This window comes from Leptonotus elevatus, chromosome 20, assembly GCF_054856555.1.
Source record: "Leptonotus elevatus isolate MCC_2025b chromosome 20, RoL_Lele_1.0, whole genome shotgun sequence".
NCBI lineage: Eukaryota > Metazoa > Chordata > Actinopteri > Syngnathiformes > Syngnathidae > Leptonotus > Leptonotus elevatus.
This window is the reverse complement of record NC_141258.1, coordinates 10529029-10546221: the sequence shown is the minus strand read 5'-3', so window position 1 is coordinate 10546221 and position 17193 is coordinate 10529029. Positions and strand designations below refer to the sequence as shown.

General features: G+C 39.3%; 2 protein-coding genes and 1 long non-coding RNA gene across 8 annotated transcripts in view; 2 read left to right on the top strand and 1 right to left on the bottom strand.

Annotated features, from left to right (window-relative positions):
• Positions 1–17193, top strand: part of vstm4b (V-set and transmembrane domain containing 4b) — a 40872-nt gene that overhangs the window by 18006 nt on the left and 5673 nt on the right. For 2 of the 5 annotated variants that reach the window (XM_086065016.1, XM_086065015.1), the window contains exons 1-2: positions 6647–6754; positions 8756–9163. In XM_086065016.1, coding sequence (XP_085921142.1) covers positions 6706–6754; positions 8756–9163 — 457 coding nt within the window. In that variant the 5' untranslated portion in view covers positions 6647–6705. Of the gene's footprint in view, positions 1–6646; positions 6755–8752; positions 9164–17193 lie in introns of those variants that run through there. The other 3 variants (XM_086065013.1, XM_086065012.1, XM_086065014.1) reach the window with 2 other exon arrangements.
• Positions 1508–4645, top strand: LOC147157011 (uncharacterized). Of its 2 annotated transcripts, none has more exons than XM_086063642.1 (4): positions 1508–1676; positions 2361–2428; positions 3273–3375; positions 4378–4645. In XM_086063642.1, the coding sequence occupies exons 1-4, from the start codon at positions 1564–1566 to the stop codon at positions 4409–4411; spliced, it is 318 nt and encodes a 105-aa protein (XP_085919768.1). In that variant the 5' UTR covers positions 1508–1563; the 3' UTR covers positions 4412–4645. The 2 variants fall into 2 exon arrangements, with proteins under 2 accessions (XP_085919768.1, XP_085919769.1); XM_086063643.1 differs by lacking the exon at positions 1508–1676 and adding an exon at positions 2210–2300.
• LOC147157010 (uncharacterized) lies at positions 11834–16907 on the bottom strand. The gene is made up of 3 exons (XR_015091812.1): positions 16711–16907; positions 13494–13538; positions 11834–13404 (listed from the first exon to the last, which is right to left on the bottom strand). It is a non-coding gene; the product is annotated as an uncharacterized LOC147157010 (long non-coding RNA).

The following is a 17193-nucleotide window of genomic DNA, read 5'->3' as shown; positions in this document are numbered from 1 at the left end:
TACTAATGCCCTAAATCACATGGCCATTTTAGTGCACGAGTAGATTCTCGACTAAATTATCAAACTGCTCCTTATAGGTTAATGAGTGTTTAACTTATGCACGTGACTGAATGCTGTACAAAATTTGCAGTGTCACTTGTGTTGAGAATTCAGTAGCAACGACTACCCGCATAGTGTGATAATTGGATCTGGCAAGGGATTACACTACTGATCAAATGTGCATTAACACACATTGACACCGCGTCACTATGTTCCATGTAAACTAATAAAAATGAAACGTAGTGACACACTGGTGGCCACCGAAGGCTCATTTTAGGTAAGCTTTGAGAAGAGAAGTAGGTGAAGAATGCAACAAGCAGCTCTCCCGGCCTTTGTTCATGCCGCTGTGACTGACACCCGCATGTGTCGGCCTGCAGGCGATAAAGCAGCCGGACTCACGCCAGTAGGAAACTTGGACCCGGAGGCCGATGGGTAAAGTGGCCTTCGGGACTTGACACGCACAGTGGAAGATATGAAAGTCGACTGGCACTCAACATGTGAGTCAAGGAGGGCAGTTCACTGTGGTCGACTGCTGCATGACTCTTAGTCCTAATTAGAAAATTCAAAAAGTTTTCTGTTTTTCAACTATATTATTTGACATAACATTGGTGACATATTGAGTCTGGAATAAAACAGTTTTTTTTTTTAAATAGGACCATGAGTAATCGGACCATTAACAGGGAGAACAATAATTGGTTTTACATTATCACTGGTGTTGTTAGAATTATATTTAATTAGTTAGTATTTAATCAATTAAAAACATAGTGTAAAAGTAGGGGTGTCAAAATTAGTAATTTTGAGTTAAAGTTCCTTTAACGGCACAATTTTTTTTACTTGGAATTGAAACTGGGGGAATTCCAGTCGCAATGCAGCAGACACATCCACGTCAAAATTTAGCAGTAATAATAATAATGCATATATGTGTGGAGACTGGGGTCAAGTTGTATTTTACAATTTTAAAAATGTGCAGAATTTCACAAGTTACGTCATGTTAAATATTAGATTGCTCTTAATATGAATAGAAAAATGCACTGAGGTGTCACCAATGTCTTAAAAATGCAAATATGCCATCTAGTGGCAGAAAAATGGCCAACACAAATCAATATCACACCTGTTTTTTACAGTACAGTACATCTTTTGAATTTTAAACTCAATTTTATGAATTATTATGAAATAACTGTATTAATAACTAAGAGATACAGACATATTTCCATTAGTTTATTCCCCCCCCACACTTTTATGTTAAGAGTATGAAATCTTGGGAAAATATTTTATTGTACATTTAGAACAGATATCAATTTTGCAATTAATCGTGAGTTAACTATTGAAGTCACCCCTAGTAAAAAGCAAAACTATGTCTACTGTTTCTACATATTTATGAAATGTAATGGTATAAAATCAAATTTCTACAGTGCTTAATCTCATTAGGGTCAGCGATTGGCTGTTTACATCCCTCTGATCTTCATATCATATCTGAGGTGTTTTTTGCATTGTCAGATTTAATGGGCCAAAACCGTGTCATCAATGAATCATTCACACCCGAAAAGTCGTATTTCAGGAAACGAGGACAGTCACAGCATGCCCATGAAGCTCACTATTCGACATGCATGCTATGATCAGCACCATCATCGTCATCGGTGAGTTAAATTCTATACATATTATTAAAATATGTTGTTGCCAGAAAAATGCATCACATGGTCTTATGAATTCATATGAATAAGTCAGGATAGTCACAGGCCAACAAAAAAGAGATGTCAGTGCATATATATATATATTTTTTTTTTTTTAATAATTATGGTTGTAGAAATTATAGTTTACATTTGCAATGTTATGTATTTTTTGTCAACAATATTACGAATTTATTCTCCAAAAAATATGATTTAGTTGAAAATGCTAAATGTCATAATATTTGGACTCATTTATTAGTAATATATTACGTGCATGATACATATATGTATTATCTTAACAATATGTTCATTATTGTGGTTGCCGGGTTGTCGAATTGATCTATTGATATTATAAGAAGGTGTCAGGTCAGACACAGTAATTAATAGTGGTCTGACACCTTGGCTGTTTACAACAACAGCCACATGTCATGCAAAGTCTAAAATAAGCACGTGAACTGTTGTTGACCTGTGTTGTCCTTTGCGCGTGTCCGCGTGTTCATGTCCCTGCACCCGCTCGACAAATCCACTAATAATACTTTATCATTAGTTTTTTAATTAAGTGTTGAATCTCGATATGGAGGTGATTGTAATCAGGTGCAAGCAACACTTAATGTCCTTACTGTCTACGTGTGACCTGATTACAATTTGTTGCAGACACCTGCTGCTGCTGACGAGCGTGATGGGAGGCGGAGGAGGAGACGCGGAAGCCAAAGAGAAACTGGGTCAGTCACATTATCAGCAAGGAATCATTTAAGAATGGTTCATAGTACATCAAAGAAAATTATATTATGCAATGTTGGAAATGTCGCAATCCATACTTCTATTTTGTTGCTTGTCCTCATTAGGGACGATTTTAAAATATCGAACTGTGGTCTATTAAATTGGTTGTATTACTATTAGTCTATTAAATTGATCCTGTATCGATTTACTAAAGAATTCACTGCCGTTTGAAATCAAGGCCTTTTTATCTGAACACAAAGCTATTATTTCATTGTGCAAACGACAACAGGTTTGAATATATGTAAAGTTACGATGGGAACTTTGACCGGTTATTTTATCTTTAATGCTTGTTATACCAATAACAACCAGGAGACTGCATATTCTCAGTTGAACTAATAACTGGATGACCGAAAGATCGAATACACCGATGGAGCCTTTTCTGCTGAATGCGGAAGAAGGTCTAATCTATTCAAAATAGTCTCTACTACTAATAATACACGAGGGACGGCTCAGCCTAGCCCATGTGAAAATGTGTGACCTGATGGTCTTAACTGGTTTCAACTGGGTAAGTGTGCCAGAGTGCAGATAAATAGAAAGGCACCAAGCCAGGACACGTCACAGCGACACAGCGGCACAGCGGCCTAGCTTAAGTCACCTACCTAAACATTAAGAGGCCTAATCTAGCATATACCTTCTGTCATCTAGTGGAAGAACATTTAATTGTTCTGCCTGTCATTATATGTCATATTGTTAAATGAAAACTATTCTGTACAAGTAGGCGTCACATTACATCCTGTTTGTTAGTTTGATGTGGCCTAATGTTTACTGTTTGTGTTTCCTTTCCAGAAATGGAATACATTTTGATCGGCCTTGGCCTTGGCCTGTTTTTGACTCTTTTCATAATCGTCATCAAGTATTGCATCATCAGAAAACACATGCGACGCAAAAGGTGAGCGAGTGACAATTGAAAATTGTATGCCTGCATGCTGACTTTTTAATTTTGAGACTTGGAATTTGGAGCTTTGACAAATGAGGTTTAAAAAACTGATGGATTATAAAAGCACTAAAAATAAAATATGTACTCATATTTTTTTTTATTAGTATTAGTGTATTATTTAATTTGTTGCCGTATACGTGTTTATTTTACAACATTGTGAATTTACTGTAGATCATTCTAACACCCTGGTTACTTTACATGCTATGTATTTTTGTGTAGATATTCTGCATTTATTTTAATGTGATAAAAGTATTTTTTATTTATCATGTTTGTATGTCTCACACTTGAAATGAGTTTTTTATTTTTATTTTATGATAGGATGTACATACGGTATTGTCAATATAATCCTCGGGAAGGGAAATTCTATTTTTACTTTAGCTTGTATATTATAGGAGCCCTCATTTATGACAGGTTCACATGTTTTACAATTTTTTTATGTATTATTTTATATACAATATCTCAAAAAAGTGAGTGAATTTAATTTTTAAGTAAATAATTGCCACAAAATCAAAATACAATTATATTGAATACTTTTAAAATAATACATTAATTAAAATCTACTTGACCAAAGATTTAGTTTTTACAGTGTATGTAGCAGTGTAACTTTATTGTTTCTGCAAAAATAATTCAAAACACAGCCATTAATACCTAAACCACTGACAACAAATGTGAGTAGACCCCTAAGTGAAAATTTCAACTACAATATCACGTGTCGTTCGCTTCCACCAATCAGAGCGTCCTGTGGCAGAGGTTTCCAGTGACATGTGATGTTAAAGGTCACACAGGATGATGTGAACCCGACAAGAGTGGCATGTGAACCAAAGGGCAATGAGGGCGGCCTGACATTTACTCACGTTTGTCCACATGGCTTCATGTGTACACATGCTGTACTTGCCTGATCACTCTTTTCTTGATGAAAAATGACATGAAAGTTTCTCATTTATGTCTCCATAGGTCAGAAGACCATACTGCTTTTCTTCGGACGTGAGGAGCTGCATCGTTTGAAAACAGAATAAAAATGAACCAGCAACTGAAAAGCCCATAGATACATGTGTATTTGTGTCTTTCTGCCCTGCTGTTCTACTGACACACATGCTGCAGTCTCATTATTTGGCACTCCAAAGCTCAAGGCCCCCGGCATGAAGAAAGCAAAAAAAAAAAGTTGTCTGCCACAAGGGGGCAGCATTATACTTGGAAAACTTTTAGAAGATTCTGATGCGTTGATGGTTGGATGAGTTTTGTTAAAAATTAAACATTGATGAAGACTAGCTATTTAGACGTTTTCATGTCCTGGCAAAACTCCCCCTCATTTGAAACAGTTACAAAGATTATAGAGATATATTATTATTGTGGTTATGACTGCATTATAATGAGAGGTGTTTCTAATCTGTTACCAATTACAGCTGCTTAAAATAATAAAAACGGCCCCACGAGGGTGCAGATTTACGCCACTATAAAATGAGTGTATGTTACACATTTTAGTTAAAAAATGTATAAATATTTATTTATTTATTTTATAGCACTTGTGCACAGAAACTACCAGTCAAGGTTCTGATGCATGCCAGATCCACCACACCAGCATCTACTGAAACTCAAAACAGAATTAGCTTCTCCCACTGGTGCTTCATTTATCTTTCCTTCCTTCCTTTAGTCTTTCCTCTCGTCTCTTGAGGTCTCCATGATCTGTTGGAATTTAGATGTTTCTGGGGTTGGGTTTGTAACTCTGTGGGAGGTAGGTGGTGTCTGGTTGGTGCTGGATTTCACTTTGTTTCATCTGTCTTTCCTTTGATCCTTCTTCTGGTCTCCTGACAACTTCACGACTCTGGCGGGACTCTGAAGTATCCGGTTAAGGGGAAGGGTCTGAAATTTATAACAGGTGTCAGGTGAATTAAAGAGCACAAAGTCACACACACACACACACACGCATTTGTTTAACTATCTTTATATCTCATTGACATAATGCATTTCCGAGCCCCTTCCCCGAGCCCCAACCATCAAAAATGATTGTCTACCCCCCACACTCCTTACTTTAACCACACCGTAACCCAATTCAAACCTAAACTCTAAAACCAAGTCATGACCCTCAAAAAGAAGTCTAAACTTGTGGGGCCCAACAAAATGGCCCCACAAGGACGAGTGGGCCACACAACTATAATTAGAATATTGGCCCCACCATGTAACAAAAACAAGAACGCACACACACACGCAAAAAAAAGAAACTACCAGTCAAGAATACTTATCATTTAATCGTACTATGTGAAAATGTGTCCAACCTACTTTACTGGTATGACAGAACTATGTTAAAGTGAGTTGAGGAGCTTCATTTAGACAAAAGTAGTGCCTTGTGGTATTTTGGTGCAAAAGAACCATGTTGAACCGAGTGGAGGAGTCTTATTTGGACAAATATAGTGCTTTGTCACCATCTTGTGGCATCTTGGTGCCAAGGAACTACATTGAACAGTGATGATAAGCTTCATTTAGACAAAAGTAGTGCTTTGCCACCCTATTTTGGCCTCTACAGACAATTATAAACCTGTTTGGGAGGGTGTCAGTTATTATGTATTTTTCTATTTGTGTAACCAATAATACTGTATATAAAAGTTGTTCCAACGTAAAAAATTAAATTAAAAAAAGTCTATAATCACGATTTTGTCTTTTTTTTTTATTATAAAAAAAATATAATGATCAACAATGACCGAAGAAGGTAGGGAAACATATCAACTATTTATATAAATTGCTGCAAGTGTTTTACATTTTCATATAATAACTTCTACAACATTCCCAGGAAATGACAATGTCCAATGAGTGGTTAGTTATTTTTAACAATCCCACGGGCTACAGATGTGGTCCTTGGAGTCACCCTGGTGCCATGTTGGTGACCAACCTATTTCCCGGCCTAACCAAGGGCCACACACACGCACAGACTCATTCACCCATTGCCACCCCCTCCCTTGTCCAAAATAAAAGCCTTGAATGAGGTCTGCGCCGACCGCTCTCCACAGCTGGAAGTGTGATTTTTGTCGGCGTCGAACCCCCACCACACGCTCGCAGGAACTCACGTTTCCCTCTCCACATGCAAAGAATGCGTGTGTGCTCACCTTCCCTGGATGTGTTTGAGACGGCACGGGGGAGGTTGTGAGCAGAGTGCACTGTTTCATTTTACACTTCTCTGTTGGGGGGGGGGGGGGGGGGTAGAAGAGGAAAAGGAGGCGGAGGGAAGTTTGGGCTTCTTTTGCTCAGAAGCATTGAACTTACGGTTTACAGAGGCTGCAGTCGTGGAAAATGCTCTCCTCTGTGGTCTTTGCTCTCCTGGTTCAAGCGCTGTTTGGAGGTAGGAAAGACGCACGATTGTTTGCCATTTCAGAAAGGATGCGAGGGGCAGAAAACATCTAGTGGTCAAGTAATGCGTGAAGATAAATAGCAGAGGAGGGATTCATTTAAACAGTTGATAAAGTAATTGCTACGTTTTTTGGAGGCACTGATGGGGTAAAATTATATTTTGCATCTAGTCGTAGAAGAATCCCTGTGGTTTTGCTTTTCTTGTCAGTTTTTGACAGGAAAACCAATCATGCAGTTGTACATCATGTCATGTCAAAAACTGGCAGTGGATGTAAGTTTAGATGAAAGATATGGCAGTTTTATGACAAATGCAGTGTGTTCCTCAATATTCAGCATCATAAGTCATGACTTGGAGAAAAAAAAAGTCAGTATAATGTAGCGCAGATCAACATATCTGCAAACACAGCAACCACAATAATAAACGTGTTTAACTACAAAAAGTGCAATTTCTGCAAAAATTGCGTGGGAATGTTGAAAAGCTGAATGTTCTTGGCTGAATGCTAACATTTGAATGCATGTGCTTATGAAGTCAATTGAAAGATAAATGATGTGAATTATTATAAAAAAAATTTTACTTGTAGTTAAATGACAAAATAAAGAAAACTTGAACTGCAATCTGTCCAAGATGGAATATAATCATTTCAGTGAAATTATAATCCATTTCCTTATATGATAGTCAGTTGGTATCGAATTAACGAATGTACTAAAATGTGGTCCAAGTGGGGTTTGAACCCATGTTCTCCGTGGTGGGTGGCAATTGCTCTGACTTGACTTGACTTGTTCAAATTCATGGCTAATGGTGTATTTATTTTGAAAAACTGAAAGCTAACATGCATTTAATCATTTCAGTGAAATTATGATCCATTTCCTGATCTGATAGTCAATTGGTATTGAATGCAATGTACAGTCGAAGGCGGGATTCAAACCTGCAACCTCCTGATTACTGGACAATGCACTTTACCAACTGCACCAGAGAGCAGTATCAGATACCTGGCAATGATGATCACTTTGTATGTATGGAAGTGGGCGTGGAAAGGGGGACTTTGAAAATTAATTGGGAAAAGACGATATTTAACATTAAATTGTGCAAATACTGTAAGTAATGTGCAATCAGACGATATATACCCCGAGAGACGTGAATTTTTGAAGCAAGTCGGAAGTATTATGTGGGAGTTGTTTCACGGCAAAAAAGTGTGGAGAATAAAAATCCCATTAACATATGTGGTAATGCTTCAGCAAACATTTAATACCACTTTGACAGTATCGAAACTGGGTTGAAAAAATATTGCAAGTTTTGTATTGGATCTCAATTGGTTGCACAGATGAAGTTATTAAGAGAGCTGTCAAAATTAATCGATTAATCGACAAGTATTTGATTATCAATCGACATCGAGTAATCCCTTGGAGCCATTTTTTAAATTTAATATTGTCCAAATAATCTGATTTCAGCATGTCAACAGTAATTGTTGACTGATTTCTGTAGTCCTTCATGAAAGAAAACTGATTATCTTCTTTGTTTAATCAAAATAAGACATTTGCACTTTTTTAATCACTATATAAATACAAAGTATGAAATAAACAACAATCACTGGTAAATAAACAGGGGGAAAATGCTTTTGTAATCCACTTTAATGCAAAATTAAAATGAATCTGATTAATCGATTGACTAATCGATAGATTAATCGATTCTAAAAATATTTGATAGTGACAGCACTAGTTATTAATAATTTGGCTGATCAGTGTGGATATTCACACTTTCATGACTAAGGCACAATTGATTAATCAGCACACATTTAATCGACCAATATTAGCTCTTTAAAAATTGGTAGAAATCAGAAGGAAAAAAATTGTATGTATGTATGTTTTTTCACTACACATTAACACATTACAATGCAAGACAAAAATTACATTCAAGGCCCTCAAAGCGTTCAAAAGGCCTTCAAAAGTTTGTCATAAAAATAAAATCTTACCTATTCAAATTTTGTTTCAGCAGATTTGTGTTCCGCCATCAACGTAACCATCACGCCGTCCCCCTTCACGGTGGCCCATGAGGGCCAAAACGTCACACTCTCGTGCGTCGTGTCCCAGCGGCGGCGCAATTCTGCGTTGCCCGTCGTGAAATGGACCTTCCTGCCGGCAGGCTTGGACCGGCCAGAAGACGAAGTCCTCATTGCTCGGGTCAACATGAGAAAGGCCCGCTTCTATGGAAACTATACCAAGAGCTTCTCGTGGCCCAAGATGAAGTTGACGGTGGTGAAGCAGGCCAAGATGTTCGACTTGTTGATCTTGAATGTGTCCGAGGGGGACCGAGGTCTGTACATATGTCGGGTTCAGGAGTTCAAGAAGCAGCAGGATCGCTGGAAGGCCTCGTCCAACTCGACGGCTACAACTGAACTTAGAGGTGAGCAGTAACGCTGTCGTCGTGGTTCCCAATGTTAAAGTTCAAAGGTATTGAGGTACTCTGAGGACCGTACCTACTGACCCAAGAATCCACGCCTGCCCAAGGGTCACATGAACCTCTTTTAGTTGCTTATTGGTCAATGCCATGTCACTACTACTTTTGATGATATAGAGGACAAGAAATAGAAAAACAGTTCAATCAAGACTTCCTTTGAAATGGTTTAAATAGTTTGGAACACAACTTTGATTTTCTGGAGAATCCAGTAGCTGTGATAATTTCTTGCAGAATGACCTCACTGCATTCATTATGTTGGGCGGACTCTTCGACAGCTATTTCAGTCACCGCAACAGAAGTATTGTCAAGTTAAACCACATTTTTACGCAGGTTGGTCTCCAGAGATGTTCTATGGAGCTGCAGATGTTGCTAAAGAGCTCCCAGATGTGACGGAGCTGTTTGAGGTTTTACGATGGACAATTTCTGCGTTGTGTTAAAAAGCGTTAATGACATTGATCGTGTGCCGTACGCTGTATTTACAGCACTGCGAGACATCTGAGAATCGTTCAAACGAGACATTAGGTTAGACAAATACATTTGGATCTACAACCGGCAGAACGCTTTCAAATGTTTCTTGCTCGCAAAATGCACTTTCCTGCTTGAGATTTGGAAGGGAGAAATGTCACTGGTTGCGATCCAGCCTGTATATAAAAGGATCCTCCGCGGCAGTAAGTTGCGGCTTTGACAGAGGAGATCAACTCAAAGTATGACCAGAGGCAGTGTGGGGTTTTAGCGGTGCTTTTACTGACTCACAGAGCGGAACAGATGACACATGTGGCACAGAAGCCTTTTCACTTTCATTAAAAAGAAAAAAGTGGCATTTTATTTTATCCCAACTCGTCGTCAACCAAAAGCTACAGTTTACAGGAACAGAAGTCTTATGGGATAAAATAGCAATAAAGCCAATTAAGCTACCCAACTAAAAATGCAATGCAAATGCTAGGCGATGCTATGCCCCAATGAGAGAACTGTTGTCCTGAATTCATTTCTAAAAGCAATCCCCCAAAAATTGTGTTGTGAGGTTAAACATTGCAGCAAATGAACCTGGATGACATTAGCAGGATGGAAGAAAAGCTGTTTTGGTTAGTTCTGTCCTTTCAGTTGGCTATGCAAATGTTCATTTTGGGTTATGACCCACATAGTCATTTTATGAAAGGCTAAGGTCTAAATTGCTGATGTTTCAGTGTGTGAAAAGTCAACATCCAGATCAAGATCTTAAGGGCAGTCTTTGTGGCCTTAGATTTATCATAATCATGTTTTCTGAGGATGGACAGGATATTGAGTTTACCAGCAGGATTTTGCAAATGTGATGGAAGCCTACCCTGTATTTTCCTTCCATTAGCTGAGCACAGACAAAAACTGTCGCTTTGTCTTCCCTTTCATGCTTCCTGCCTGCAAAAACACTAAATGTTACTCAGTCACCACATTTTTCCATGGATGTGTGATCCTATGTGCTGTGACTTTGGGGTGACGGCGTCTCGGGCCAAGTCTGGGTCGGGCCTACACGCAGACCTGAACGCAAGCTGTTGACATTGGCCACGTCAAAGAGTTTCCTCCCAATGAAGAACACAGAGAGTGCAGACAGACTGCAGAAATGGGACAATAGAATGTTGCAGGAAGGGGAAGCCACTGAGTGAATGACCATACTTTACTTTTTTTTTTTTTTATCCATACATGTGCCTCAACTACTCTTCTAATGAGGACAAGCTCGCGATTGATGCTTTATGGGCACATTCATGTTTTTGTGTGTGACAGGGAACTCATGGAAATCCCTGTGGCCCAATGACATCAGGTGGCCAGGTGTTTCCTCAAGTCAGTCTCACACAAAACCCACGAGCACTAACAATAGTAAACACTTCTTTGGGAGTAAAAGAAAGCAGGGATTCCATTTGGCATAAACACTGTGTAGTTTTTCTAGGTAACGCGAGTGCCACTTAGCAAGGGTGGTTTCTGGACAGCTGTGGGTACTCCTATCATTTCAAAAGGCATATCTATGATCCTATGTGGCATGGTTCAGTGGTAGAGTGGTTGTCTCCCAACTACAAGCTTATGGGTTTCGATCCTCAACCCTTTGTGACCATGTCGAAGTATCCTTAAGCAAGATACTGAGCACCCAGTTGCTCCTGATGATGTCATTAGTAGGTAAAATTGCCCATTCAGAAAGATGAGAAACATGAAGATTCTAGCAGTGGCACAGGGACGACACTAAGGACAAATAGAAGCTTCTTTTGGGTTGCAAGTATACAAAAATGTGCACGAGTGTTGAATAACTGTTCTGTTAAGACGAGTTGTTTGGAATACAAGATAACAGTGGTTGAATAAGTGAACGATGAATGCACAGGCTTATCATTCACCCCAGTCCACATCAGTGTACAGATGCCACCAGTGTTGGGTTTGTCGGGGCACCAAAAAGAGCCATGACACTGTCTTAAATGCAGCTGTGTTCCTCCGATGGTTGACTCATTCATTCTGGTAAAATGCAGTCCTTTTTTTGTGTGAGTTTTGCGATTGATTGACGATTGCTTCAGTCTGTGCAGCTTCACACTAAACTCCAAAATAAATCAAACGCTGACATCATGGCAATTATAGAGACTTTGTGATGCCCTTAAATTTTTATTCCATGCAAAAACTTTGTCCCCACAGAAAAGTAACCAGCTCATGTCAACCAAGGGACCATTATTACAGGGACTGTAACAATTCAGCCACATCGCTTGCCTGGCATCATGAATATTGTCTCATCCATGGACTTTTCACCAAGTGTGTTTGTTCTACTACTTATAATATGGCGTAATCGATGACGACCACAGCACCCCTCACACATAACGATATCTCTATGACAGTTGTAGTAGCAAGATTGACTGTGACAGATAATACACTCAGGTGCCTTCATCCTTCTTAGTAGTTTGTTTAACCCCAGACATCTGATTTTATATCCAATTAAGTCAACTCAAATCAATTTTATTCAGACAGTGCCAATTCAAGAAGAAATCTCGAACTAACCGAGCATCTGTGTTGGGCGAACTTCTGCGTTGTAGAGAAATCTTATTGTAGTCCTATTTTCTTTGCTCCTGGACCTCAGGAAGAATTGTCTTCACTTTGGTGGTGACTAATGGGGATCCTAATAAACTTTTGAATGATGATCCGGGATTATGTTGACCCCCGCGTCTAGTTTATTTGCTTTTGCTTTTGCAGCCAGTATAGCGGCTAATTTTACACACTTTAGTCCAAATGTCCTCAAGAACTGAACGAGTGCCACACCCGTTGATGGCGTTGATATTATTGAAAACATTTCCATTGTTTTTTAATATTGTCATAGTCTCGCAGACTTTATTCCAATGAAACGTCAGTATCACTGTCAGCATTGTCGCTTATAAAGCCATCTGTACTTGTTCCGTGGAATTCTACAAAAATGTTCTGCGCGAGACTGCCGCGTGGAAATGGCATGATGCCCATTGAAATGTTGAATTCTGGATTTTCACTGGTGCAATCCTCACTTTGTAGGCTCGTTGCGTCGCTGACGCTATCTTCTGATGATGCTTCACTGTCTTCATTATTGCGATCGTTGTCGTTTTCAACATTGGCGACAATGTTATTGTCTTCGATATTGGCTTCATTGTTACCGTCTTCCGCGCTGGCATCACTTTCATTGTGTTCACTGATTTCACTGTCATTGTGTTCAATATTAGCATCGTTGTCTTCAATATTGGCAACGGCGTCTTCATTATTGTCATCGTCGTCGTCAATATTGGCATCGCTGTCATTGTTTTCAATATTGCCATTGTCTTCACTGCTAGGATTATGATCAATGTCTTCACTATTCCTGTCACTTTCTTCAATATTAGCATCACTGTCGTTGTTTTCAATATTGCCATCATTGTCTTCACTATTTGGATTATGGCCAAGGTCTTCACTATTTCCGTCACTTTCTACAATATTAGCATTGCTATCATTGTTTTCAATATTACCGTTATTGTCTTCACTACTAGGATTTTGGTCAATATCTTCACTATTCCCTTCACTTTCTTCTGTATTGGCACCATTGACAATGTTTTCATTGTTCGCATCTCCAGCTTGCCTTGGAACCACCTGAAAGGAAATTGTGATCTCCTGGTTGGAGACACAAACATTGACTCTGAGGGCTCCCACATTTGGCGCTCCTCGTCCTAATCTTCGTCGGAAACGGCGGCCTATGACATTGTTGAAATGTGATATCATGTTTTTAAAAAAACAAGCATAACATGTAATAGTCTCAACACAAAAGTATTTGAATACTTACGAATTGGACCATTGTGTTGTCCGTCGCCTTGCACTTCCATTTTGTCTAAAAACAATCAAGAAGTTGGGAGTTTATTAGCGTCAACAGTGTGAAACTTCTAACCACATACAATAGGCTACACTTTTTTTTTTTTAACAGTTCACATCATTACAGCCTTTTTAAACAAATGTACGCTTTCTCTTGCTTTGTGAGCTTGTTCTTGTTCATGTTTAACTCTTTGACTGCCAGACGTTTTCAGAAAAGGGATGCCGCCAGTGCCAGCCGATTTAAGCATTTTGACTGATTTTCAAGGTCCACAGAAAATGTTCTGTTTGGACTATGGAAACACACGTACTACCAAATGAAAGATTGGACTTTCATCTTTCATCAGAAAAAAAGAGTTTGTTTCTACCTTATTCCGTTCTTTAGTAATCAACAATAGAAAATGGTTAGTTTGACCCAATTTCGCCCGTGTTGGACCAAAATACGGAGAAATCAAGCTTTTAGTGAAACGATATTATTTCATGCATTCTAGTGAATTTGACACTTCTTTTTGTCCATGAATGATGCCACAAACACCTAAATAGTGCTTTACTTCTATAAAACACTACCACCAAGAATGAAAAAGTGTTTTTTGATAGCAAAATACGTTTATTTACATTCAACAGTGTAACAATTTGACAACAATTTGGCAAACTATTTACAAATGTGTGCAACTGTGGTGCTATTTACAAATATGTGGATGTTTCAACGACAGTTTTTCTTTTTGTAACACTCTCCTGCGTGCAAAGAGACGTAACAGCATTTGCACAACAGATTGCCTCTTCGCGTGTGCCACTTTCTTGCAGGCCGTTTTTTTCCGGGGAATAGCAAGTATATACTGCAGTGTGTCATCACGTCTAATATCAGGATCATGCTACGGTTACGTTACGGTGGTGTTACGTCTCGCTTCCCCGTGTCCTTCAGTTGCTATACCGGGTTGGTCGGAGATGTTCTGATCCATTTTATCCACTCCATTCATGGTGGCATCGTAGTCCAGAAACAGTGTCTTCTCCGTGATCAGACTGTACCCGCTCCTCCGATGAATATGCATTGGACTCGGGGTACTCTTCATTGTCCGATCGAATGTCCGCTTGTGCAGCTCCGCGTTTTCCGGCCTTAGCAGCGCTAGCCGCGCTAGCCGCGCTTTGCCGGTGGGGCTTACTACGTGTTCATAACAGTCACGTTGGCGTAGAGCTTCATCTTCTTCATCATCATCAATCTGCATTGGTCGATGCCAACTCTCCATCGCCCGATCGAATGTCCGATTGTGTAGAAGTACCCGGCCGGCTATTGTGCGCGTTTTCCGGCCTTAGCAGCGCTAGCCGCGCTAGCCGCGCTTAGCCGTGAGGCTTACTACGTGTTCATAACAGTCACGCCAAAGCTTCCAACTTTGGCGTAGAGCTCGTTGTCATCATCATCGTTGACATCAATGCGCTTTTTAGTATTGATTGATGCTTTCCGTCTTTGAAAAAAATGCTCAAGCTGAGCTGCTTGTAACCGGTTGCTTGGTCAAGCCATTGTGGCTTGGATCAGCCATTGTCTCCTCAACACTCTAGCTCCGCCTCACGTCTTCTACTGACGCCCACGGTGGGCGGCCCATCCAACCTTGTGCAAAGAGAGTCATCGCTGCCCTCTAGGGGCCAAAACGAGTCTTTGACTAATCAGATCAGCCTGATTCTTTCAGCACAGCTGCCCAAGGCTTTCCTGCACCCGTTTTTGAAAAAAAAAAAAAAAAACATAGGGGACGTCTTTTAACGTCCTCGGCGCCCTTCCCTAGGTTTATGCTAAACGTTTTATAACGTTTATGGCAGTCAAAGAGTTAAGAAACTGGTAACGTGGAGCCGTTAGGGTGACTAGCTAGCTATTAATGTCATGTGGAGCTCTGACAACACTGGCTACACAAGCTTCTTTTTAATTTAACAGTACTACACAACATTTAAAAAAAAAAATTTAATCAAATATACACTCTTATTCTCTCGTGAGCTTGTTCTTGACCATGGTTAAAGAGCATAAGCTAAATCAAATTAGCTGTTAAAGACACTGGTAACATGGAGCAGTTAGTATTAGAGTGGCTAGCTGTTAATGTCAGACAAGCTACATCTTTATTGAGCTCTGTAGGGATACAATAACCATCTAAGAACATACAGAAACATTTCATTAATGTAAACTGGCGCTATTGGCCTCACACACTGATATGTATATATTACCGGATAGCCGATAGCCCGTACACCCCCGTGCAAGCCGTTGAAGCCACAGGGCGGTCATCTTACTCATCGCATGTCACGAGCAGACTACTATTTAAACTATAAGTATAGATTAGACATATACAGCTTGCAGGCTCTTAGTATAGGGCCGGGGAGCGGGGGTGGGGGTTTTGTGGCGGGGTGGTCACTGTTTGTTAACAAGTGGACGGTATGTGCTGCTTTGAAGACCTCTTTTTCTTTTATCGCTAAGTTCCCTAGACCAGTGGTCCTCAAATGGGGGGTACGTGAGATATTAAAATATAGTTAATATGTTAATATTTCAGAAAAATATAAGTTTACAAAATTAATTTTATATTCAGAAGGGTATTCAATTTCAATGTTTTAAAACTCCAGTATCTCCTCCATGCTAGAATGGTTTGACCCAATTTGCTATCTAAAATCACCTGTCAATCACTTGAAAACTTTATTTAAAATTCTGTTTTTTTTGTGTGTGTTTTAGAACCGAGTTTTACTATGATCCCAAAGGACGACACTTAATGTTGATAATTTTTATGTGCACAAATCTTTATTTATAAATACAAAAGAGAGTTTGAAAGTTTAACAAAAATCTGGTTAAATATTTCACACAACTGAAAAAAGGTTGAGAACCACTGCCCTAGACCCCAATATTAGATTTGGCAGAGGCATCTTTTGGTGAATTACAGTTATAATTCTTTAATAGAAAACATACAAGTTCCCTCCTGTAAACATCATTAAGCATATCATTTATATGTTTCTTGGGAGGAGTAATATGGCGGTCTCACGGCTTCAAAAGTCTTGGCCTATCGGCTATCCAGTAATATATACAGATAAGTGGCCCCACTACAAAGCCACACACATAATGACATCAGAGCCTGACATCACATTCCAATACAGCATTACGTGTATTTTAAAAACCTCACCCACCCGCTTCTCAATGACATCTGTGTTTAAATGAGTTTGCCTTGGCTTACCTTGGGTTCAAGGAACGGGTCTATAAAATGCCTGTTTACAAAGCAGTTGGTGGTAAAATGCGGATTCCTCATGCAGCAGCTGCAATACTTTCAATCTAATCATGATGGTTTTACAGAAATTGGCACAATTTTGAGATCAAAGTGTAACTATTGTCCGTTGGGCCATTATGGTTCCAGTTGTCGCGACCAAGCTGGTCCACAACAGTGTGCAGTGCTCAGCATCAGCTTTAATGTAACTCTGTGGCATCATTGGCTATTTGTTTGTAATGCTTCATGAGATCATCTCATGTGGTCATATCATTGTGATGAATGTGATGTCACTTTGAAAATATATTTTTATATTTGTTAAATCTTTATTAAATTATTATTTGGTAACATTTGATGTGTGGATGGATTCCCAATGGAGTTTCAGCTGAGTATATTGAAGGTTATCCAGGACAAGCATTCCTTATTTTTAAAGGGTCACTCTATATTAACAGTCTA

Excerpts from the sequence above, each read along its gene's own strand:
- LOC147157011 (XM_086063642.1), top strand. The coding sequence starts at position 1,564 with ATGAATCATTCACACCCGAAAAGTCGTATTTCAGGAAACGAGGACAGT. Across the intron at positions 2,429-3,272 it reads GGAAGCCAAAGAGAAACTGG|AAATGGAATACATTTTGATC; the intron begins GTCAGTCACATT and ends TTTCCTTTCCAG. Across the intron at positions 3,376-4,377 it reads AAACACATGCGACGCAAAAG|GTCAGAAGACCATACTGCTT; the intron begins GTGAGCGAGTGA and ends ATGTCTCCATAG.